This window comes from Mustelus asterias, chromosome 22, assembly GCF_964213995.1.
Source record: "Mustelus asterias chromosome 22, sMusAst1.hap1.1, whole genome shotgun sequence".
NCBI lineage: Eukaryota > Metazoa > Chordata > Chondrichthyes > Carcharhiniformes > Triakidae > Mustelus > Mustelus asterias.
The window spans coordinates 76,404,702-76,431,104 of record NC_135822.1 but is presented as its reverse complement, the minus strand read 5'-3'; the positions used below and the strand labels follow the sequence as shown (position 1 = coordinate 76,431,104).

The following is a 26,403-nucleotide window of genomic DNA, read 5'->3' as shown; positions in this document are numbered from 1 at the left end:
CTTTGTCATCAGCACCTAAGGCAGTGTGAAAGGTTTTGCTGAAAGAACGATGAAGTAATATAGCTGGGGGCATGTGGCGTTTGTCACTCCCACACACTCAGCTGACCTATAGGCAGTCTCCTTGCACCCACAAACGTTGAGGGCATTTTGACTGAAGGAGTCGATTGGGCTGACAGACAGAAACGTATTCCATTCATGGCAAAATCAAAGCGAGATCTGTTAGACGGCATGACAGGAAATCTCTCTTCAAATCTCCCCCCAAAAGCCTGTCAGGGCTGGGGGGTCAATTGTAAATTTCCAAACTAAGATTTGTGATTTGGATTTGGAAGGCTTTGAGAGGTTATGGATACACAGCAGGTTGATGGAATGGGACACAAATCAGCCACAATCTGAATGATGGGAACAGGCCCAACATGTTCAGAGCCCAGGTGACAAACATTTCAACAAAGACAATAAGCAACTAAGTTACAGCAGAAACCAGCCACCAATTTATTCACACAGCGTAGGAAAGGACTTTGCATATTCAAACAAACTGTTAAAAAAGACAAAACACTACATGGTACCAACAAAAGAGGCTAGATCATTTAGTGAAAGCTGAGTTAAACCCCATCATTTTTTTAAAGTTAAAAACCATGTATATTTGATCTTTTTCATTCTCAATCCTCATTTTTCATTCATTTTGAAAGAATACATTTCGCAAAGGAGTGTATAAACTGCTCTGAATCCTACATTAAATCGAGCAAGTGTGACTGTGCACTGGGTAAAGTGCAGCAGGCACAGATTTCATTCAATGCCGTTCAGTTACAAACTCGCTTGGAATTCTCTGCATACAGAATGGAATTCTCGGAGTGTATCCTCTGATATTTAAGTTAGGAATTATCCCACTGGGCAGGACATGGCAAGAATCGCTGACCTTTCAGGGCTAGATTCCAGCCAGTTCGCAGCCACTGGCACAGACTTACCCTGGGGGCAAATGCCACTCAGGCTCATAGCCCATGGACAGCAAGAGCATCCATGATGACTCTAAACACAGTGGCACGACATGAGGTCCTTGCCTGAAATTACTGTCGAATCCAGCACTATCCAAGCAACAATTACTTTCTGACCTGCCCTGAAATCTCAATCTCAAAAATCAGTTTAATCAAAAGGGAGCAATCACAAGCCCCCTTTTCCTGGAGGCAGGTTTAGAGACTTCTCCACGCCCTGGATGCCCTGGTTCAATAACATGGCACTGAAATGCACAGACCACCAAGACTCCACTACAGAAGTGTTTTGTTTGCCTCTTTGATCTCTTTTGTGTTAAGCCTTAGCTGGGGTGACAATATCTGCATTATCAGCATTCCTAAACTTAGCTTGGAGAAAGTTCAGGCTTCGATTGCACTCCAGACTGCTGTCCATTGGCTGTTGCTAATAAGTCGATTGTACCTGTTATCACCCAGCCTGCGAGCATTCACTAATCTAATATTGGGGATCTGAGTTTAGTGTCTCACCCAGGATATCAGAATCAAAGTCTGCTCTGCTGATGACGGCCCTATTTCGAACATAGCAAGAACACCCTTGGTTCAGTCACGAGCAAAAGCTATGGTACTGGTCGAAAATCCCACTCTTAGGCTGCAAGATATCTGGTGTATTTCTCACAATTGTGCAGTAGGACCTCCCTGCCATTCACAGCAGTCGTTCAGTAGTGGTGTGGGGGGTTGGGGGGGGAATCATCAGGATCATCCCATGGGTCCCTAATGATTCTGTGGGCCATGTGGCGAAGACTAACAGATAAGGGAGGCCCTTGTTTCAGTTCTGGCACCTACATTCTGTCTCAGCCCAGCCAGCCCTCCAAAAACTACAAGTAATCTGGTCTTGGGGATAAAGAGGGATCACTAGCCTGTGACAGGCCAGCAGGAGGGAACGGGCCGAGGCAACGAATGAACCGTCAGACTGGCTGCTTGGGGCATCTGCACCAGCAGAACCCAAACACCTCACGACAAGGGAGTGGAGCGGGGATTCATAGCAAACTGCTTCAGAAGTAACCAGCAGCCATACACCAGTTGATATCTGCAAAGGAGCATTCTTTCCCAGCAAAGTTCAGCAGGTGCAACCGTGTCGACACACGGGAATGAATTGCACTATTCACTAAAACCGTGCTTAACAGGCTCTGTGATTTCTATGTGTATATACAGACACACTTATATAATCTATATATTAAAAAAACACGCACTCGACAGGATGCAGTGCAGACAGCATAAATAGAGCAGGAAAACAAGCTTCACATTTCCAAAAAATAAACACTTACGTAGTTGCTATTCCCTCCCTCCTATCTGTGACTGGTAAAATGCTGGGGGACCAGCGAACAATTGACTGTGGTCACAGAAACTGGCGATAAAAAAGGAAATATATATATGTATATTTCAAAATACACATCCATATATGGCAGGCTGACTGCTCAGACTGGGCCAGAATGCCTCAGCACTCAGACACAGAGCTCCTCACCCTTCACCAAGTATAAAATTCATTGTGAATGGCACATGGGATTCCATAAAACTGCAGCCAGCTTTTATTTTTGCATTCCAGATTATGTAAAGGAGTTACTATTTCTTGTCTGTCACTGTTACATTGCATATTTGTTTGTCCAATCTCTGGCCAGTTTGTTGTACCTAGAGAGAGAGGGAGAAAGAGAGAATATTATTGCCAGTTTTAAATTTGAAAACTTTCTCTCTGTCCATCCACCCGATCAACTTGCAACAGCATTCTGGCACTCGCAACAAAAGCTCAAGGCACAAAGACCCGTGCAACTGCTCCCCAACCTACAGGGATCCAGGCCATGCCCTCCTCCCACCTCACATAGATCCCGGCCACGTCCTGTCTCTCCACACCCCACCTCTCAGATCCCATGCGTGTCCAATGTCACCCTTCAACTCTCAGATCCCGGCTATGCTCTCCTTCCCACCTCACTCAGATCCTTTGCTGTGCTCTCAACCACACCAATTCTGGCCGTATTCAACCTCAAGGCAGATCCGCACTGTGCAGCTATTATTTTGAAAGTGTGTTTGGGACCAACCTCTCAAGTAAAGTACAAGGTACCTTCTCATGTATTTCCATTCAACACCAGAGACCCTCCTGAAGTTCTGACCTGAATCTAGTACTCAAGGTGTAACTTTGCATTTCATGACTAAAATATTGGGAATTCCTTTGTTCAAACAATGGAGGTTAAGGGGAGTCTAAGAGTAGAGGGCATAGGCTTAAGGTGAGGGGGGAGGGATACAAAAGGATCCAGAGGGGCAATTTTTTCACACAGAGGGTGGTGAGTATCTGAAACAAGCTGCCAGAGGTAGTAGTAGTAGTAGAGGCAGGTATAATTTTCTCTTTTAAAAAGCATTTAGACAGTTACATGGATAAGATTGGAATAGAGGGATATGGGCCATATGCAAATGGGACTAACTTAGTGGTAAAAACTGAATGGCATAGACAAGTTGGGCCAAAGAGCCTATTTCCATGCTGTAAACCTCTATGACTCTATGTAATTCTGAAAGGATGGGATGGATTGGGACAGAATGTTCTGAAAAGGGGTCCGAGCTCCATACAAGTATGGAGCAGGACAGTCTGAAACAGCTTTTTCATCACACATTCGAGGAGTCCCAACGTGTATATTAATGTAGGCATCATGTAAAATCCAAACTGATCAGTAAACAGGACAATTGTTCCATCCCAGGGTGAGCTGCAGTTCTGAATACTTACTTCTCCCTGTCAGATTTGTAGGTGTGTGCAATCTCTGGTACCAAAGGATCATCAGGGTTTGGATCACACAGCAGTGAACAGATAGACAGAAGAACTGAAAGAGAGAGAGATGGCAACAGGTTATTTAACAACACATTGCATTCAACCTTAATCTTGGTGCCTGAAATTCCCAACAGGTCAAGGGGGCAAGGATCAGTCTGTGATTCCCCAAAGACTGATGGACAAGATGGCGCAGGAGCGAAGCGACTTCTTGCAAGCTATGCCCAGCATACCTTCTAATTCTATCTTTTACTCTTGTTCTATGCTTCTAAAACTACATTCTAACTCTTTTAAACTCTCTAACAATGCTAGGACTGTAACACTACATTCCGCACTCTCTCGTTTCCTTCTCTATGAGTGGTATGCTTTGTCTGTATAGCACGCAAGAAACAATACTTTTCACTGTATGTTAATACATGTGACAATAATAAATCAAAATCAATCAGTGTTTCTTAATTTTTCCCAGTCCCACTTCATTGGACCAGCAACCAGTGAAACAAAGGAAACTTATAGAGTCAGAGGTTTACAGCATGGAAATACGCCCTTTGGCCCAACTTGTCCATGCCGCCCTTATTTTTTTTTTTAAACCCCTAAACTAATCCCAATTGCCTGCATTTGGCCCATATCCCTCTATACCCATCGTACCCATGTAACTATCTAAATGCTTTTTAAAAGATAAAATTGTACCCACCTCTACTACTACCTCTGGCAGCTTGTTCCAGACACACACCACCCTCTAAAAAAATTGCCCCTCTGGAGACTTTTGTATCTCTCCCCTCTCACCTTAAACCTATGCCCTCTAGTTTTAGACTCCCTTACTTTTGGGAAAAGATGTTGACTATCTACCTTGTCTATGCCCCTCATTATTTTATAGACCTCTATAAGATCACCCCTCAGCCTCCTACACTCCAGAGAAAAAAGTCCCAGTCTATTCAGCCTCTCCTTATAACTCAATCCATCAAGTCCCAGTAGCATCCTAGTAAATCTTTTCTGCACTCTTTCTAGTTTAATAATATCCTTTCTATAATAGGGTGACCAGAATTGCACACAGTATTCCAAGTGTGGCCTTACCAATGTCTTGTACAACTTCAACAAGACGTCCCAACTCCTGTATTCAATGTTCTGACCGATGAAACCAAGCATGCCGAATGCCTTCTTCACCACTCTGTCCACCTGTGACTCCACTTTCAAGGAGCTATGAATATGTACCCCGAGATCTCTTTGTTCTGTAACTCTCCCCAATGCCCTACCATTAACTGAGTAAGTCCTGCCCTGGTTCAATCTACCAAAATGCATTACCTCGCATTTGTCTAAATTAAACTCCATCTGCCATTCGTCAGCCCACTGGCCCAATTGATCAAGATCCCGCTGCAATTGGAGATAACGTTCTTCACTGTTCACCATGCCACCAATCTTGGTATCATCTGCAAACTTACTAACCATGCCCTCTATATTCTCATCCAAATCATTAATATAAATGACAAATAACAGTGGGCCCAGCACTGATCCCTGAGGCACACCGCTGGTCACAGGCCTCCAGTTTGAAAAACAACTCTCTACAACCACCCTCTGGCTTCTGTATCCATTTAGATACCTCACCCTGGATCCCGTGAGATTTAACTTTATGCAACAACCTACCATGCGGTACTTTGTCAAAGTCCATGCGGTACTTTGTCAAAGTCCATGCAGACAACATCAACTGCATCTACCTTCTTGGTTACCCCTTCAAAAAACTCAATCAAATTTGTCAGACATGATTTTCCACTCACAAAGCTATGCTGACTGTCCCTAATCAGTCCTTGCATTTCTAAATGCCTGTAGATCCTGGCTCTCAAAATACCTTCCAACACTTGAGTACCATTAGCTCTGTTGATAGGTTGTGACTGGAGCAGCCGTTCGCCTATGGTGTGGGAGGAGAGAGTGAATAGTACTGTTTCCAACTTAGTGTACATTACACTGAGTACAGAAGAATCCTGGTGCAGGGCCTGCAATTACAGCGGTGCAAACTAAGGATGCTATTCTGCCCATTGACTTGCCTGGAGGCGATGGTACTCGCTGCCTGAAAGGGTGCTAGCAGCATAGTATACATGGCTATGGACCAAATGCTGGAAAATGGGATTAGAATAGGTCGGTGCTTTATGGCCTGTTCAGACACATTGCGCCAAAGATACTCTTTTTTTTGTGCTGTAAAATTCTCCGACTCTATGACTTAACATTCCAAAGGGAACTCTGATCTGACTGATTTTTGAGTCATGATGTGGAGATGCCGGCGTTGGACTGGGGTAAACACAGTAAGAAGTTTAACAACACCAGGTTAAAGTCCAACAGGTTTATTTGGTAGCAAAAGCCACACTAGCTTTCGGAGCTCCAAGCCCCTTCTTCAGGTGAGTGGGAATTCTGTTCACAAACAGAGCATATAAAGACACAAACTCAATTTACATGAATAATGGTTGGAATGCGAATACTTACAACTAATCAAGTCTTTAAGAAACAAAACAATGTGAGTGGAGAGAGCATCAAGACAGGCTAAAAAGATGTGTATTGTCTCCAGACAAGACAGCCAGTGAAACTCTGTGGGGGTTACAAATAGTGTGCCATGAACCCAATATCCCGGTTGAGGCCGTCCTTGTGTGTGCGGAACTTGGCTATCAGTTTCTGCTCAGCGACTCTGCGCTGTCGTGTGTCGCGAAGGCCGCCTTGGAGAACACTTAACCGAATATCAGAGGCCGAATGCCCGTGACCGCTGAAGTGCTCCCCAACAGGAAGAGAACAGTCTTGCCTGGTGATTGTCGAGCGGTGTTCATTCATCCGTTCGTTCATCCATTCAGACGCTGCGACAACGGATGAATGAACACCGCTCGACAATCACCAGGCAAGACTGTTCTCTTCCTGTTGGGGAGCACTTCAGCGGTCACGGGCATTCGGCCTCTGATATTCGGGTAAGCGTTCTCCAAGGCGGCCTTCGCGACACACAACGGCGCAGAGTCGCTGAGCAGAAACTGATAGCCAAGTTCCGCACACACGAGGACGGCCGCAACCGGGATATTGGGTTCATGGCACACTATTTGTAACCCCCACAGAGTTTCACTGGCTGTCTTGTCTGGAGACAATACACATCTTTTTAGCCTGTCTTGATGCTCTCTCCACTCACATTGTTTTGTTTCTTAAAGACTTGATTAGTTGTAAGTATTCGCATTCCAACCATTATTCATGTAAATTGAGTCTGTGTCTTTATATGCTCTGTTTGTGAACAGAATTCCCACTCACCTGAAGAAGGGGCTTGCAGCTCCGAAAGCTAGTGTGGCTTTTGCTACCAAATAAACCTGTTGGACTTTAACCTGGTGTTGTTAAACTTCTTACTGTGATTTTTGAGTGACATTTTTGCTACAAAAACATTGCCAGCACGAGGAAGGCCAAACATTGCCAGCACGAGGAAGGCTTTTCCCCAGTTTAATACTGCTCAGGATTATTCTTTCCTCAACAACTTTGTGTCATATTTTCAAAGTCCCATTTTTCTTTGTAACTCTGTTGGTCATTCGACACACCGAGTCTGCACCAACCACAATCCCATCCAGGCCCGATCCCCATAACCCCATATATTTACCCTAGCTAGTCCCCTGACACTAAGGGGCAATTTTGCATGGTCAATCAACCTAAACTGCACATCTTTGGACTTGTATTCTATGACTCCCGGTCTGGTAACACCAGACCAGGAGTCATAGAATCATAGATCATAGAACCATACAGTGCAGAAGAGGACCCATCAAGTCTGCACCGACACGCAAGAAACACCTGGCCTCCTACCTAATCCCATTTACCAGCACTTAGCCCATAGCTTTGAATGTTAGGTACTTTTTAAGGGATGAGGGGCAATCCGCCTCTCCCATCCTCCTGTAATGGTAACATGCTATGAGGGTCAGTTGACCAAATCTGGTAGAAAGCAGATGGGATTATGGGGAGCCTTTGTGGCCCAGGGTGTGGCCCAAGTGGTGGTGTAATGAAGTTTCTTTATTAAACCTTTTCTTTGAGTTACTTTGCGATGTTAGCTCTTTTATTGCTTGCTACTACCCTAACTGCCAGGTGAACATTCCAGATAGCACATTTCAGATTGTTACCACCCTCTGGGTAAAAAAGTTTTTCGTCACATCCCCCCCAAAACCTCTTTCCCCTCATTTTTAACTTATGTCCCTTCGTGACTGACCGTTCAACTAAGGAGAACAGCTGCTCCCTATCCATTCTGTCGATGTCCTTCATAATCTTGAACACCTCCATCAGGTCGCCCTCAGTCTTCTCTGCTCCAACGAAAATAAACCAAACCTATCCAACCTCTCTTCATAACTTAAATGCTCCGTCCCAGGTAGCACCCTGGTGAATCTCCTCTGCACCCACTCCAGTGCAATCACATCCTTCCTATAATGCAGCGACCAGAACTGCACACAGTACTCTCGCTGTGGCCTCACCAAAGTTCCATACAACTCCAGCATGATTTTCCTGCTTTTGTAATCTATGCCTTGATTGTCCTGGCAGGAGTTGAGGGGTGTGGGTGGGCACACGCTATCGACATTGAGAATGCTTGGTGTTCTCCAATGTTCTTGGGAGGTCACTGGAGGTTCCGCAGCTTGAAAGGTTTGGGAAACTCTGTTCTAGACCTCTATCAAAACTCACCTCAATCGTCTTTGGACAAGAACCCCAACTTCCCAACCAACATCTCTTATCCCCGGAGCCATTCTGAGTAAATCTCCTCTGCAGCCTCTCAAGGATTCTCACGTGGCCTAACCAGAGCTTTGTAAAAGTTCAGGATAACGTCTCTTTCGTTTTCAAAGCCCCGATTTATGAAGCACAAAATTCCATTTATTTTGCTGATTGCTCACTCAATATGTTCTGCCACTTTCAAAGATCGATGCACATCTATCCTCAGGTCTCCCTATCCATGCACACTCTTGAGAATTGTGTCATTAAGTCTGTACTGCTTCTTTCTATTAGTTCTGCCAAAATGCATCACCTTTCACTTCTCTGTATTAAATTCAATCTGCCACTTGTCTGTGCATTCTGCTGGCCTAACACAGACCTTGATTGCTAACAGCCTCACTGTTTTCCAACATCTAAGTTACATATCTGGCAACATAAGCAGTGGTCCTTCACTAAACTTTGGGACTCACTGTCTACCATCCTCCTGAAGAACATCAATTTACCACAATTCATTGTTTTCTGTCCTTCAGCCAATTTTTAACATCCAATCTCAAACTGTCCAACTGATTCCATGAGCCTCAATTTTACTAAGCAGCCTTTCGCATTGTACTTGTCAAGCACTTTAAAATTCAAAAATAAAACACTCACTGCACTTCCTTCATCAACTTTCTCTGTTACTTCAACAAAAAATAAATTAGATTAGCCAAGCATGATCTGTCTTCTACAAATCGATGCTGACTCTCCAGTTCAATCAACCCCCAGCACAATGACTGAGGAACCTTTCTGGTCAGAGGATGAATACAGTCAACAGGCCATGTACTTATCCACTGAGCCCCTGCTCAAACAGGACAATAAAGAGAAGCTGCCCTTACCTTTTGACAATGTTAAAGCTGGAGACCATTGTGAGCGGAGGATATCAAGGCAAATGCTGCCATTACTGTTAATGTTTGGATGATAGATCTTTGTTGTAAATGAAACCTGTGGAAAGCCAGGTGAAGAAGAAAAGACTATTACTCCCCCTGTAGCAGGCACATTGACAAAGCAACAATGCTTTGGATAGCCGACTGTGGTTTTTACCTTAGGTGGCTTGAATGGATAATCTGAGGGGAAGTGGATATTCAGAAAGAAGACACCACCTTGGTAAGGGCTGTCACTCTACAATAAAACAGCAGAGAAAGGAGTCAGCAAAAACATTGGCAGAGACAGTGAAAGACACTTTGTACAAAGACAGGATACTTACTGGCCCCATGATAGTAGCTTGCCAGTGAAAATCTGTGAAAGAAAGAGGAATGTAAGTTGCCGTTTGACTTAAAGTCAGAAATTATTTCATTCCTGTTCTCTATTTCTCAATCTCTGAAACCTGAGGCTTCAACTTTCCCTGAACACTAGGGCACAAAACTTCTGAAATGGAAGAAAAACTTGGGATGGGGGGTCCAAACAGTGTGTTGAGAAAACGCACGATACACAGACCTCTCTGCTTCCTTTGGCCCAAGCCTCAGTTAGCTGAGCTTTCTGTTTCTGCCCTTCCCAATAGTCAGCCTCCAGAGGTCACAGACATCAGCCACTGTCACCCAGTTGTTCATTTCAAGGACTGTCAGCTGTATATTGCTCTTACAGGTGTGCTTGTAGTGGAAGTTTTAACACACAGGTGGTCTTGACCCAGTGACCAGCTCGTGCACAGATTGTTGGATAAACAGCCATCATCCACTTGATGCATGTAGCTGGGCTGAAATTATGTTGTTGAGTGCATGCTGACTGAACAGGAATGTTCCAGGACGTCCAAGTTGGTGACCCTGCCTTGCCAAGTGGCTGAAGGTGGAAACCGCTCATCTTTTTCTCTGGCCTCCATCACTGCAGAAGAGTGCACTGGGAACATAGGCTTGGTAGACTCCAGTTTGGTGTTCTCAGTTGTGTTCCACACACTCATACTCAGCCCATGTTGCCCTGGTCAGACTGCAGACCTGGCTGAACGCATCCACCTTGAATCCCTTCATGCCTACAGAGGTGTCTGCTTACATATGTTTGATGAGGACTCGTCTACTGAGGTAGTATGGGCTGAGGTTAGAAGCAGGAAAGGAGAGGTCACCCTGTTGGGAGTTTTCTATGTAGAGGAAAGGATTGCAAAGATGATTCTGGATAGGAGCGAAAGTAACAGGGTAGTTGTTATGGGGGACTTTAACTTTGCAAATATTGACTGGAAAAACTATAGTTCGAGTACTTTAGATGGGTCAGTTTTTGTCCAATGTGTGCAGGAGGGTTTCCTGACGCAGTATGTAGATAGGCCAACAAGAGGCGAGGCCACATTGGATTTGGTACTGGGTAATGAACCAGACCAGGTGTTAGATTTGGAGGTAGGGGAGCACTTTGGTGATAGTGATCACAATTCAGTTACGTTTACTTTAGCGATGGAAAGGAATAGGTATATACCGAAGGGCAAGAGTTATAGCTGGGGGAAAGGAAATGATGCGATTAGGAGAGATTTAGGATGCAGAGGTTGGGGAAGGAAACTGCAGGGGATGGACACAATTGAAATGTGGAGCTTGTCCTCAATGGACAATACCTGCATTGGAAGCAGTTCAGAGAAAGTTCAGTAGGCTGACTCCTGGGCTTAAGGGGTTGTCTTCTGAGGAAAAGTTACGCAGTTCGGCCTATACTCAAACATTTAGAAAAAATGAGGTGTGATCTTACTCTAACATAAATGATTCTCATGATGGAATATAAAAAGTAGGGCACACAGTTTCAAACTAAAGGTCAGAAACGAGAAGGAATTCCTTCTCACAGAGCCTTTAATCTTTGGAATACACTTCCACATAAAGCAGGAAAGCTGGGTCATTCGATATATTCACGACTGAGGTACTGATCTTTTAATCTACAAGAGAGTCAATGTGGTTATGGGGGACGGGCAGGGAAGTGGACTTGAGGTCACAATCAGGTTAGTCATGATCTTATTGAATGGTATAGCAGGCTTGATGAGCTGAACCACCTACTCTTGCTCCTGTTCTTATGTGATTCCTGCACAGAAAAGCCAAATCCCTCTGAATTAATAATTACAAAGAACAAAGAAAAGTACAGCACAGAAACAGGCCCCTTAGCCATCCCAGCCTGTGCTGATCATGATGCCCTAACTAAATTAACTAAACCTTCTGCCCTTACTCAGTCCATATTCCTCTACTTCCTCCCTATTCATCTATCCATCCAGGTGCCTCTTAAATGTTTACTTGATTGTCTCCAACTTGTGTTAATATTCAGGATACCGGGGGAGTGACTGACAAAGGGCAACAGGCATTATTTTGATTGGCCTGTCTCCTACATTGTGCAGAGTGAATTAAGATCCAAAAACAGGATCCAATTGGATCACAGCAAATCAAACATATTTTCTCCCAATTTTGCAGTCACAAGCTTGGTCTTTGATTCCAATGTAAAGACCCACTGAGGCAGCAATGGCGGTGTTGTGGTGGAGCCTTCCTTGGCAACAAGGTGCGTTTACACGGTGGCAACTTTACAGAAGTGGTTAAAAATAAATGAACATAGGAAGTATATGCAAAGGCTGATGGGTAGAATACGCAGACGTTGGATTCTCAATTAAAACAATAAATGGTGCTGATTTCCTTCTATCGCACACCGAAGTCCCTCAGCAAATACCTGAATATATAGCAATTGTTGGCCCCACAAGTATTAATGCAGTATTATTCATATTAATGTAAACATATTACATTGTGATATCGACATAGGGAATTCCATTATCCCATTTGCGACACATTTCACGAGAAAACCTAATCCTATTGTAACTCCAAAAATTCCACATCATCTGAGCACAGCCAATCCACTTTATTCCCTAAAATTCATTTGTGTCATAATTTGTCACAGGCACGACTGCAGGGTGCCCAGGAATGGGAACTGAACCTCCAAGGGTATTCCGTATTTAGGAAGGACAGACAAGGAGGAAGAGGCGGTGGAGTTTCATTGTTGGTTAAAGAAGAAATTAACACAGCAGTGAGGAAGAATATCAGCTCTGACAATGTGGAATCTGTATGGGGAGAGCTGAGAAACATTAAGGGGCAAAAAACTTTAGTGGAGGCTGTGTACAGAACCTCAAACTCTAGTGGTGATCTTAGGGATGACATTAAAGAGGAAATCAGAGATGTATGCAATAAAGAAACATCTATAATTATGGGTGCCTTTAATCTGCATATAGATTGGGGCAGAAAAGTGGCAGATGGATTTTAACTCTGATAAGTGTGAGGTAATGCATGTAGGGAGGTCAAACAGTAAAAGAAAATAAACAACAAATGGGAATATACTGGGAATAGATGAAGAGAGAGAGAAATCTTGGCATGCAAGTGCACAGGTCCCTGAAGGGAGAAGTACAGGTGTATAATGGACAGGCATATGGAATGCGTTCCTTCATTGGCAGAGAACAAAGAAAATTACAGCACAGGAACAGGCCCTTCGGCCCTCCAAGCCTGCACCGACCATGGTACCCGACTGAACTAAAACCCCCTACCTTCCGGGGACCATATCCCTCCATTCCCATCCTATTCATGTATTTGTCAAGACGCCCCTTGAAAGTCACGACCGTATCCGCTTCCACTACCTCCCCCGGCAGCGAGTTCCAGGCACCCACTACTCTCTGTGTAAAACATCTGCCTCATGCATCTCCTTTAAACCTTGCCCCTCGCACCTTAAACCTGTGCCCCCTAGTGATTGACACTTCCACCCTGGGAAAATGCTTCTGACTATCCACTCTGTCCATGCCTCCCATAATCTTGTAGACTTCTATCAGGTCGCCCCTCAACCTCCGTCGTTCCAGTGAGAACAAACCAAATTTCTCCAATCTCTCCTCATAGCCAATGCCCTCCATACCAGGCAACATCATGCTAAATCTTTTCTGTACTCTCTCCAAAGCCTCCACATCCTTCTGGTAGCGTGGCGACCAGAATTGAACACTATATTCCAAGTGCGGCCTAACTAAGGTTCTATAAAGCTGCAACATGACTTGCCAATTTTTAAACTCAATGCCCCGGCCAATGAAGGCAAGCATGCCGTATGCCTTCTTGACTACCTTCTCCACCTGCATTGCCACTTTCAGTGTCCTGTGTACCTGTACACCCAGATCCCTTTGCCTATCAATACTCTTAAGGGTTCTGCCATTTACTGTATATTTCCTATCTGTATTAGACCTTTCAAAATGCATTACCTCACATTTGTCCAGAGGTATAGAATACAAACATAGGGATATAATAATGAAACTGTATAAGACAGTGGTGAGGCCACAACTGGAGCAGTGTGTGCAGTTCTGGTCACCACATTACAGAAAGGATGTACTGCTCTGGAGAGACTGCAGAGAAGATTTACTAAAACGTTGCCAGGGCTGGAGAACTGTAGCTATGAGGAGAGACTGAGGTTATTTTCCTTGGATCAGAGAAGGCTGAGGAGTGACACAATTGAGGTATCAAAACTGTGAGGAGTCGGGAGAGAATAGACAGGAGGGACCTGTTTCCCTTGACAGTGTTCAAAAACCAGGGGTCATAGATTCAAGCCAAGTGGCAGAAGGATTAAAAGGGACGAGCAAAAAACATTTTAGTAGGTGTCTGGAATTCGCTGCCCGAGTTGGTGGTGGAGGCAGAGAGCCTAAACACGTTTACAAAGTACCGGCATCTGCACCTTAAGTGCTGTAAGTTGCAGGGCTTTGGGCCATGTGCAGGAAGATGGGATTAGAAAGAGTGCCTGGGTGTCTTTGGTTCAGCATGGACACGATGGGCCCAATGGCCCTCTGATAATTTCTTCCTCCCAGAGTACCGAAAGGAAGTGGCCCTAGAAATAGTGGATGCATTGGTGTTCATCTTCCGAGATTCTATAGGCTCTGGAACAATTTGGAGGGCAGCTGATGTAACCCCACCATTTAAAAAGGGAGGTAGAGCGAAAACGGGTAGTTATAGACCATTCAGCATGACGTCAATAGTAGGGAAATTCTGCAGTTCATCACCAAAGATTCTATATCAAAGCACTTGGAAAACAGTGGCAGAATCAGAGAGATCAGCGAAAGGGAGAACATACTTGACAAATCTACTGGAATTCTTTGAGGATGTAACTAGTGGAGTTGATGAGGGGGAGCCAGTGGATGTGGCTTATTTAGACTTTCAGAATGCTTCTGACAAAGTTCCACGTAAGAGATTAGCGGGTAAAGTTAAAGTGCATGGGATTGGGAGTAGTGTATTGAGATGAATAGAAAACTGGTTGGCAGACAAGAAACAAAGAGTAGGAATAAACAAGTCTTTTTCCAATTGGGGTGGCACAGTGGTTAGCACTGCTGCCTCAGCGTCAGGGACCTGGGTTCAATTCCTGGCTTGGGTCACTGTCTGTGTGGAGTTTGCACGTTCTCCCCATGCCTGCAAGGGTTTCCTCCGGGTGCTCCGGTTTCTTCCCACACTCCAAAGAGGCGCAGGTTAGGTTGACTGGCCATTCTAAATTGCCCCTTAGTGTCAAGGGGACTAGCTAGGTTAATGCATGGGATTATGGAGTTAGGGCCTGGGCGGGATTGTGGTCGGCGCAGATTCAATGGGCCGAATGGGGCGGCACGGTAGCACAGTGGTTAGCATTGCTGATTCACAGCGCCAGGGACCCGGGTTCAATTCTCGGCTTGGGTCACTGTCTGTGTGGAGTTTGCACATTCTCCCCATGTCTGCGTGGGTTTCCTCCGGGTGCTCCCGTTTCCTCCAACATTCTGACAGATGTGCTGGTTAGGTGCATTGACCCGAACAGGCACCTGAATGTGACGACTGGGGGAATTTCACAGCAACTTCATTGCAATGTTAGCGTAGATTAGAGGGGCTTTAGATTGGTTCCACTGGTCGGCGCAACATCGAGGGCCGAAGGGCCTGTACTGCGCTGTAATGTTCTATGTTCTACGTTAATGTAAGCCTTACTTGTGACTAATAAATAAACTTTTTTAAAAAACTTTTTGGTAGGCAATGGCTAGTGAGGTACTGTAGCATTGGGTGCTGAGACCCCAGCTCTTCATAATGTATATTAATGATTCAGATGAGGGAACTAAATCTATCTCCAAATTTGCAGATGACACAAAGCTGGGTAGGAGGGTCAGCTGAGGAGGAGAATGCAAAGATGCTTAAATGCGATTTGGACAATCACACTGAGTGAGCAAATGCATGGCAGATGCAGTATAATGTGGATTAATATGAGGTTATCCAGTTTGGTAACAAAAGCAGGAAGGCAAATATTTGAACGGCTATAAATTGAGAGAGGGGAATGTGCAACGAGACCTGGGTGTCCTCGTGCTGAAGGCAATCATGCAGGTTCAGTAAGCAGTAAAGAAGGCAAATGGTGTTGTTGGCCTTCATGGTGAGAGGATTCAAGTACAGGAGCAGGGATAGCTTGCTGCAATTGTACAGTGCCTTCCACACATGGAATAGCGTGTGCAGTTTTGGTCTCCTTATCTGAGAAAGGATATCTTTGCTATTGAGGGAGTGCTGAGAAGGTTTAGCAGACTGAGTCCTGGGATGTACGGGAAGAGATTCAGTCAGTTAGGATTATATTTGCTGGAGTTCCGAAGAATGATGGGGGTCTCATAGGAGCCTATAAAATTCTAACAGGACAAGTCAGGGTAGATGCAGGAAGGATGTTCCTGACAGTGGGGAGTCTAGAACCAGAAGTCACAGTCTCAGCACATAAGGTAAATCTTTTCAGATTGAGATGAGGAGAAATTGCTTCACCCAGTGACGAGCCTGTCGAACTTACTACCACAGAAAATAGTTGGTAAAAAACATTGTACGTTTCATGAAGGAGTTTGATATAGCTCTTGGGGCGAAGGGGATCACAGGATATGGGGGCGGGGGAGTGGGATCAGGCTGTTGAATTGGTTGATCAGCCATGATCGTAATAAATGGGGAAGCAAGCTTGAAGGGCTGAATGGCCTCATCCTGCTCCTATTTTCTATGTATCATCTGCATTGATGCAATAATCTTCTGCTGTTTCTAACACTTACTTCTTCAAATCATTTATTAAAGCTGCAGGGCAAGTTTTCAAAGCTTCACTCTCAACTGCACACATTATAACATCTCTATTGCCCCTTCAGAAAGCACTGCCTCATGTCAATTCCATCTCTTGAAAAAGAATATCTTGAACACATATGTCATAGGAGATGTCTTGCGACAAAAGAGGAAAAACAAAGAGCCAGAAATGAGATGTGGATTGACAATGTGTAAAATGCACAAATGCTAGAGAGTGAAAAAGGTCAGGGTGTAAATAGAAATAAAGATTTAGTATGTGAATGAAGTTAAAAGGCTTCCTTTTCAGGCCTAATTCTAGTCTTGTACAGACTTTGTGTCATGGAACCATGTATCCTTCATTTGCCAATATTGGGTCGTCAATGTCACAACACCATCAAGAGTTAAACTGAAACTTTCAAAAATGTGTCAAAGTTTCTTCGAACTTCATCTTTAGTCACAATGCTAACTCATCATTCCAGCTGAGTATTTCTCTGAAGGTGGAAATTTAAATGTGTTTGGGTATTGGACCGGAACCCCAACGTATAGAATGAAGGCAGACTAGACCCCAATAGTGTTTTCTATTTTGGTATAAATGTGAGAGGATGCTTCACTCCATGAGTAATTCCACTGACAAAGTAGGGATCTTTTACAGTAAAAAAAATGTATTTAACACAGTTTAACTATAACTCTAACAAATGAAGCAGCTTAACCATTAACAGTTGAACAATATTTCAAAATGAAAGGAAACAACTTTCATTTCTAACTGATTACTGTTTCAGTTCCAAATAGGCAACATTTCTATTACAGACTTACAATGCCACTTTAAATACAGTTAGCACCCATAAATATATTTGCTATCAAGAGTGTGGACAGTCTTCAAGCTTTGAGAGAGAATGAGTTTCAGCAGCTTGTAGAAAACTTGTCTTCAAGCAATTCCCAGCCAGAACTAAAAAGCTGTTTCTCTGTTACAGTTCTCGCTCCTCCCATTATCCACATTATCACATGACATAATAAGAACATAAGAAATAGGAGCAGGAGTAGGCCAGCTAGCCCCTCGAGCCTGCCCCGCCATTCAATAAGATCATGGCTGATCTGACGTGGATCAGTACCACTTACCCGCCTGATCCCCATAACCCTTAATTCCCTTACCGCTCAGGAATCCATCCATCCGCGCTTTAAACATATTCAGCGAGGTAGCCTCCACCACCTCAGTGGGCAGAGAATTCCAGAGATTCACCACCCTCTGGGAGAAGAAGTTCCTCCTCAACTCTGTCTTAAACCGACCCCCCTTTATTTTGAGGCTGTGTCCTCTAGTTTTAACTTCCTTACTAAGTGGAAAGAATCTCTCCGCCTCCACCCTATCCAGCCCCCGCATTATCTTATAAGTCTCCATAAGATCCCCCCTCATCCTTCTAAACTCCAACGAGTACAAACCCAATCTCCTCAGCCTCTCCTCATAATCCAAACCCCTCATCTCCGGTATCAACCTGGTGAACCTTCTCTGCACTCCCTCCAATGCCAATATATCCTTCCTCATATAAGGGGACCAATACTGCACACAGTATACCTAAACCCACCTCCCATTCCTTTAATCAAAACCCCCAGGAGAAACTGTCATCTATAAACAAAAATCCATTAGCTCTATCCTAAGTAAACATGACATGAGTAATTATCCTGTTCTCCCAGTAGCTGAGCTAAAGGTATTCCAGACACACCGGCTGCCTGCAGAAAAAAGCTGAATTTTAAACATCCCCCATAACAGAAAAAAGCAAGATATATATATTGATTGCACGTGTATCATCACAAATGCAAGTCTTGCCCTCAACTGAACACCACACAAAAAACATTCCCGTAAGTTCAGTGCACTTACAGTCATCTCCTACTGGACCTGCTGAACACAGTGCTGGAGGGTCACGCTCCAAGTCCTGGTATTCCTGGGGAAGAATAAATAACAAACTTAAAACTCTCAGGTTTCATTTAAATGCAACTCTCAACATACAGGTTCAGCAATACATTATGGATTCACACTGATAGCAACAGTTGAGCTATAGACCAAGAACCACAGGGCAATAAGTTGGGTGATAGACTGAGGATTGACAATAATATACACAATAAAGCTTACGTCCTCACTAGCTATTTTTTTTGCACACAATAGACCTTACTATTACTGCTGCAATTCACACATTTCATTCAGACTAATACCCCGAATTCAAAGTTCGATTTTAACCCTATCAACAGGAGAAGGGTAGCACGGGATTAGCAATGATCGCAACCAAGACATGCTTTGAACCAGTCATTTGTGTTTTCCAAAATCTTCTATCAGCCCTTAATACAACACACAATGAAGCCATTTGGCATGCCTGCCCACACCGATGTAACTGTCACAGTTGGCTCTTCCTCCATAACAGTATTGTTTGGAGTGCCCATTGCAAAGCTCTAGTGGGAACTCTGTCTGCACTGAGATACCTGTGATATTGCGTGGCACTACTGAATGGTATAGATTCAAAACAGACCCAAGGGTCAAAATGGTGCTTTGGGCTATTAACTGTAGAGTTGTGATCAACCACAACCTGCAGCTTCATGGTCAGGCTTATCCCTATCTCTACTGTCAAATCAGGGAATCAACCCTGGGTCAATAAGGAGTGTAGGAGAGCACGACAGGAGGATCAAGCATATATGGAAATGCAATGTCAAGCTGGTGAAGCTAGAACACACACGTTTAAACAGCTAAGCAATCCCCAACCAAGAGACCCGATCGACGTTCCGCAGTACTGTCCCACACAGCTGTGAATGGCATTGGACAATGCAACAACTAATGTAAGGTACTCCATGAACATTCTAATTGATGGCAATCAATTAGGGCGGCACGGTAGCACAGTGGTTAGCACTGCTGCTTCACAGCTCCAGGGACCTGGGTTCAATTCCCGGCTTGGGTCACTGTCTGTGTGGAGTTTGCACATTCTCCTCGTGTCTGCGTGGGTTTCCTCCGGGTGCTCCGGTTTCCTCCCACAGTCCAAAAGATGTGCGGGTTAGGTTGATTGGCCATGCTAAAATTGCCCCTTAGTGTCCTGGGATGCATAGATTAGAGGGATTAGTGGATGAAATATGTAGGGATATGGGCGTAGGGCCTGGGTGGGATTGTGGTCGGTGCAGACTCGATGGGCCGAATGGCCTTTCTGTACTGTAGGGTTTCTATGATTCTATGAATCTGGCACCAAAATGCGAGAGAGGCGAAAGTATTTGCAACCATTTTCAACCACAAAAGTACATCAGGTTGAGAAAACGAAACTGTCTTTTCAAATTATGATTCACTTTCCAAAAAAAGGGGAGGTGGTCACGAAAACAAAGAATGTGTCATATTTGTCCGTTGGTCATTTTACTTCAGGCCGAGGATTTGAGAGTATGGTAACTGGAGTAAGATGTGGAGATGCCAGCGTTGGACTGGGGTAAACACAGTAAGAGTTTTAACAACACCAGGTTAAAGTTCAACAGGTTTATTTGGTAGCAAATTTGCTGATATACTGATAGCCAAGTTCCGCACACATGAGGACGGCCTCAACCGGGATATTGGGTTCATGTCACACTATTTATAATCCCCACAGCTTGCCTGGACCTGCAGAGTCTCACTGGCTGTCCTGTCTGGAGACAATACACATCTCTTTAGCCTGTCTTGATGCTCTCTCCACTCACATTGTTTGTATCTTAAAGACTTGATTAGTTGTAAGTATTCGCATTCCAACCATTATTCATGTAAATTGAGTTTGTGTCTTTATATGCCCTGTTTGTGAACAGAATTCCCACTCACCTGAAGAAGGGGCTTAAGGCTCCGAACGCTTGTGTGGCTTTAGCTACCAAATAAACCTGTTGGACTTTAACCTGGTGTTGTTAAACTTCTTACTCTGCCAGGGAAGTCAGCTCCAGACCTCATTTACAGTCTTAGTCCAAACGTGGACAAATGAGCTGTGTTCAATGTGAGGTGAGACTGCCTGGCCTGCAACATCAAGACTGAGTGTGGAACCAACGAGTCACACATTAAATTGAAATCAATGAGAATCAGCCGAAATGCTTTCCACTGGCTGGAGTCATACCGAGCACAAGAAAGATGGCTGTGGTAGTCGGCCAATCATTTCAGCCTCAGGACAGCAATGCAGGAGTCCCTCAGCGCCATGTCTGAGGCCTGACTATATTCACTTTGTATCATCGGTGACCTCTGCTCCATCAGAAGTGGCAATATTTACTATTGATTAGCATGCACCTTCATTTACAATTCCTCAGATAATAAAGCAATCATTACCCACATGCAGCAAGACCTGGACAAAATTCAGACTTGTGCTCATAGGTTGCAACTAAGATTCATGCCACACAAGTGCCAAGCCCCAACCAGCTTAAACAGTCACTCCTCCCAGCACCAACGCATGGATAGCAGCAGTTGCACAACCTGCAAGATGCACTGCAAACTGCCAGCAACTTGGGAAGATGTTAGAGTCCTTCATAAAGGATTAGTAAATAGTTTCACAACACCAGGTTAAAGTCCAACAGGTTTATTTGGTAGCACGAGCTTTCGGAGCGTTGCCCCATCATCAGGTGACTCACCTGATGAAGGGGCAGCACTCCGAAAGCTCGTGCTACCAAATAAACCTGTCGGACTTTAACCTGGTGTTGAGAGACTATTTACTGTGCCTACCCCAATCCAACGCCAGCAACTCCACATCACTTCATAAAGGATGTAAGAGCAGAGTATTTAGAAATATATGAAATAATCAAGCAGACTCAGCATGGCTTCATGGTGGAGAAGTAATGCCTGACAAATTTATTAGAATTCTTTGAGGTGGTAATGAGCAGGGGAACCAGTAGATGTCATATACTTGGATAAGGCATCACACAAGCAACTAATTAATAAAACAAGAGCCCATGGTGCTGTGGGTAGTATATTAGCATGGATAGAGGGTTCATTAACTGAGAGAAGACAGAGTTGGGAAAGGAGGGGCAATTTAACAATGGCAACCTGTAACCATTGAAGTGCCACAGGGAGTGCCAGGGTCACAATTTTTACAAGACATATTAATGACTTGGACGAGAGAAGTGAATGTCAAGTTTGCGAATGACACAAAGATAGGTGGAGTGGCAAGTGGCGAGGATGGCAGAGCCTATAGAGAGATATAGACAGGTTAAGTGAGTGGGCAAAAACTTGGCAGGTGGAATATAATGGAGGAAGAATAAAGGAGCTGAATATTATCTAAATGGAGAAAGATGCAGAAAACTGCAACACAAGGATTTGGGTGGTCTTGTGCATAAACCACAAAAAGTTTGCATACAAGTTCAGCAGGTAATAGGGAGTCAAATAGAATGTTGATATTTATTTCAGAGGGTCAAAATAGGCAAGTGTTGCTAAAAGGTACAAGTTAGACCACACCTGAAATACTGCCAACAGTTTTGGTCCCCTATCTCAGGAAACATATACTGGCATTGGAGACAGTCCAAAGAAGGTTCGCCAGTTTGATCCCAGGTACAAAGGGATTTTATGAGTAGGTTGAGTAGGTTGGCCCTGTACCTATTGGAATTCAGAAGAATGAAAGACAACCTTATTGAGACATTTAGATTCTCAGGGGCTTGACAGGATATATGTGGAGATGTTGTTTCCCCCTGTGGGAGGGTCTAGAACCAGAGTGAATAATCTCAGTAACAGGTTGCTCATTTAAAACAGAGATGAGGAGGAATTTCTATCAGAGGGTAATGAATCAATGGAATTCTATGTCGAGGCTGGATCAATAATTCTGTTCAAGGCTGAGATAGATGGATTTTTAATCAGTAAGGGAAATCTCCCCCTCCCCTCTACAGCCGAGAACAGGGGTCTCCAAACGTTTCAGTACGAGGGCCACATCGTATATTTTACACATTTTCGGGGACCAAAGAAAAAAAATTAGTTTTATAAATGAACTGGCGATGATTAAGCCCGTGAGATCGAATAAAATTCACTGTTGAAACAACAGGTTTCAGAACATAGAACAGTACAGCACAGAACAGGCCCTACGGCCCACGATGTTGTGCCAAGCTTTATCTGAAACCAAGATCAAGCTATCCCACTCCCTATCATCCTGGTGTGCTCCATGTGCCTATCCAATAACCGCTTAAATGTTCCTAAAGTGTCTGACTCCCCTATCACTGCAGGCAGTCCATTCCACAGCCCAACCACTCTCTGCGTAAAGAACCTACCTCTGATATCCTTCCTATATCTCCCACCATGAACCCTATAGTTATGCCCCCTTGAAATAGCTCCATCCACCCGAGGAAATAGTCTTTGAATGTTCACTCTATCTATCCCCTTCATCATTTTATAAACCTCTATTAAGTCTCCCCTCAGCCTCCTCCGCTCCAGAGAGAACTGCCCTAGCTCCCTCAACCTTTCCTCATAAGACCTACCCTCAAAACCAGGCAGCATCCTGGTAAATCTCCTCTGCACTCTTTCCAGCGCTTCCACATCCTTCTTATAGTGAGGTGACCAGAACTGCACACAATATTCCAAATGTGGTCTCACCAAGGTCCTGTACAGTTGCAGCATTACCCCATGTCTCTTAAACTCCAACCCCCTGTTAATAAAAGCTAACACACTATAGGCCTTCTTCACAGCCCTGTCCACTTGAGTGGCAACCTTTAGAGATCTGTGGATATGTACCCCAAGATCTCTTTGTTCCTCCACAGTCTTCAGAGAGATCTTGGGGTCCATATCCACAGATCTCTAAAGAACGCAAGACATATCCACATATTTTCCGCACAATGCTTGTTGATGGATAATGCAATGCAGAAACATGGGCTTTGAGAATCCACCAACCTCACAAGCTTTTGTGATTTGTCCAACCAAACCTTTCTTCACCCCAGACATGTTCCTTCCTCCATCAATTGTCACACATTGCAGTTTATTCCACTCCAGGTTATATTCTAACAGTTTTTTGCAATTCTTTGAAGATGTCTTCTCCTGTTACTGTGCTGTGCATGCTATGCACTGATGCTTGTGTCACATTAAATTCACTGTCGACGCCACGCATGAACACTAGGAGTTGTGATGTGTCACACACATCAGTCGATTCATCAAGTGCAAGGGAATACAACTGAAAATTTCTGGCTTTGTCTGCAATTTGATGAAATATATTGCTTCCTACATCCTCAATTCTACGAGCAACAGTATTTGGCGCAAGACTGATGATTTTGAACAGATTTGCTTTTTCTGGGCATAACTCTTCCACTGCTTCCATTATACACTCTTTGATGAGGTCTCAATCGGTGAATGGCTTTCCTCTTTTAGCCAACACATAAGCTAGTTTGTAACTGGCCCTGGTTAAAGCTTCATTTTCAGTTATCTTCTGCGTAAGAAAAGCTTGTTGGGAAAGCAACCTGCGTTGCATTGATTCAAATTTTTCCCAACGCTGTGTTCCTATGAATTGGGAATAACTTGGTTCATGTTTGGTCTCATAGTGCCGACGGACATTGTACTCCTTCAAAACTGCAACAGTTTTGTTGCATATGACACACAAGGCTTTATCACCTGCTTGTACAAAGAAGTACTTTACACCCCATTCTTCATTAAACAGGCGGCATTCACTGTCCACTATGAGATCATAGATTCTTTTCTTTTTTCCTTCCATGTCTGAATTGCCGCCATCATTGTCATTGTTCTCGCTCATTTCAGACAGATGGAGCTTACGGATTGGATAAAGCAGCTGTTACTCAGTCAATGCAGGGCGGCAATTGGATAACAGATGTCTCAATTGCTGATTCGTTTAATGAACTGTCAGTCACAGGACGGCAGCTCTGATTGGACAATAGGCCAGTAAAGAGGGCAGGGATTCCCATGGATCCATCAGACACCGCGCGGAGCGGCAGCAAATGTCCGGCCTGTGGCTTCCGTCCCCGCGTCTGGATCCTGAGTCAGCGACGGGGTTCCGGATGCGGGAGTGTTTTCAGCAGCAGGAATCCCGCCCCGCCCCACTGGCTGCGGGCCAGATGTTAGCCCGCTGCGGGCCGGATGTGGCCCGCGGGCAGTAGTTTGGAGACCCCTGGCCTAGAAGGACAACTGCAACTTCCCCATCATCCATACCATCCTGGTTTGGAAACATATTGCCAATCCTTTGTCATTGCTGGATCCAAATTCTGGAACTCCGTCCCTCGCCCTACACTGGTTTCAGCTTGCTGCCACCTTCTCAAGGCTGGGTGTTATGCCATTGATGCACATATTCCGTAAACATAGAACAGTACAGCACAGAACAGGCCCTTCGGCCCACGATGTTATGCAACCAAAACAAATGACTGCACTGGCTTTTAAAAAGAGCTATCCAATTATCCCATTCCCTTGCTTTTGTTCTATAGTCTGTAATTCTTTTCCCTTTATGTATTTGTCCAAATTCTTTTATAATAATTATTCAAACAGCTTCCACGCCTCCTTTGGCATTCCAGATCATTTGGGGAAACAAGGTTTCATTTTGCCTCTGGCTCTTTTGACAATCACTGCAAATGTGTCCTTTGGTTACCAACCCTCCTGCCGCTGGAAACTGTTTCTGTTCATTTCCTGATCTCAGAGCTGATCGTCATTTTGAATAACTCTAGGTTCCTCAATTTCTCTCCATCACTGAAGTCCCTCACCCGAGTATTCTTCTGGTACATCTCTTCTGCATCCTCTAGAAGGCATTGGCATCCTTCTAGTATCCAGAATTAACACAGTGCTCCACCTGAGGCCTTAGTGTTTCTGAAAGCTGCAGCCTAACCAGCTTGTTTTTATCAAGAGCATTGTAGCAGGTTAAGGACAGAAATGTGAGCATGAGGACAAGATGGTAAATTGAAATGGAAACCAACAGGCAGTAGGAAACCATAACTGCAGACTGAGGGGTGTTCCCCAAAGTGGTCACCCAGTCTGTGTTTAGTCTCCCTAATGTATGGAGATCACATTGTGAGCAGCTCTCAGTAAATTTAAATTCCTAGCTTGCAGAGGGATTTGGACCAACTAGAAAAATGGGCTGAAAAATGGCAAATGGAATTTAACGCAGACAAGTGTGAGATATTGCACTTTGGAAGGACAAACCAAAGAAGAACGTACAGGGTAAATGGTAGGACTCTGAAGAGTGCAGTTGAACAGAGGGATCTGGGAATACAGGTACAGAGTTCCCTAAAAGTGACGTCACAGGTGGATAGGGTCGTAAAGAGTGCCTTTGGTACATTGGCCTTTATAAATCGGAGTATCGAGTATAAAAGTTGGAGTGTTATGGTAAGGTTATATAAGGCATTGGTGAGGCCGAATTTGGAGTATTGTGTACAGTTTTGGTCACCTAGTTACAGGAAGGATGTAAATAAGATTGAAAGAGTGCAGAGAAGGTTCACAAGGATGTTGCCGGGACTTGAGAAGCTGAGTTACAGAGAGAGATTGAATAGGTTGGGACTTTATTCCCTGGAGCGTAGAAGATTGAGGGGAGATTTGATAGAGGTGTATAAGATTTTGATGGGTATAGATAGAGTGAATGCAAGCAGGCTTTTTCCGCTGAGGCTAGGGGAGAAAAAAACCAGAGGGCATGGGTTAAGGGTGAAAGGAGAAAAGTTTAAAGGGAATATTAGGGGGGGCTTCTTCACGCAGAGAGTGGTGGGAGTGTGGAATGAGCTGCCGGATAAAGTGGTAAATGCGGGGTCACTTTTAACATTTAAGAAAAACTTGGACGGGTTCATGGATGAGAGGGGTGTGGAGGGATATGGTCCAAGTGCAGGTCAGTGGGACTAGGCATAAAATGGTTCGGCACAGACAAGACGGGCCAAAAGGCCTGTTTCTGAGCTGTAATTTTCTATGGTTCTATGGTCTATGGTTCTGAAGAACAATCATATGAACTCGCAATGTTGATTCTATTTCTCTCTCCAAAGATGCTGCCAGACTTGCTGAGTTTTTCCAGTATCTGCAGTATTTTCC

At 44.3% G+C, this 26,403-nt stretch overlaps 1 protein-coding gene across 2 annotated transcripts in view; it reads right to left on the bottom strand.

Annotated features, from left to right (window-relative positions):
* Positions 1 to 465: 465 nt before the first annotated feature.
* LOC144510212 (ubiquitin-conjugating enzyme E2 D4-like) overlaps positions 466 to 26,403 on the bottom strand; it is a 52,112-nt gene continuing 26,174 nt past the window's right edge. For both annotated transcript variants that reach the window (XM_078239708.1, XM_078239707.1), the window contains exons 2-7: positions 18,334 to 18,397; positions 9,698 to 9,729; positions 9,535 to 9,612; positions 9,330 to 9,435; positions 3,730 to 3,823; positions 466 to 2,648 (exon numbers count right to left, since the gene is read on the bottom strand). In XM_078239708.1, the coding sequence (XP_078095834.1) occupies positions 2,603 to 2,648; positions 3,730 to 3,823; positions 9,330 to 9,435; positions 9,535 to 9,612; positions 9,698 to 9,729; positions 18,334 to 18,397 (420 nt within the window). In that variant the 3' untranslated portion in view covers positions 466 to 2,602. The remainder of the gene's footprint in view (positions 2,649 to 3,729; positions 3,824 to 9,329; positions 9,436 to 9,534; positions 9,613 to 9,697; positions 9,730 to 18,333; positions 18,398 to 26,403) is intronic.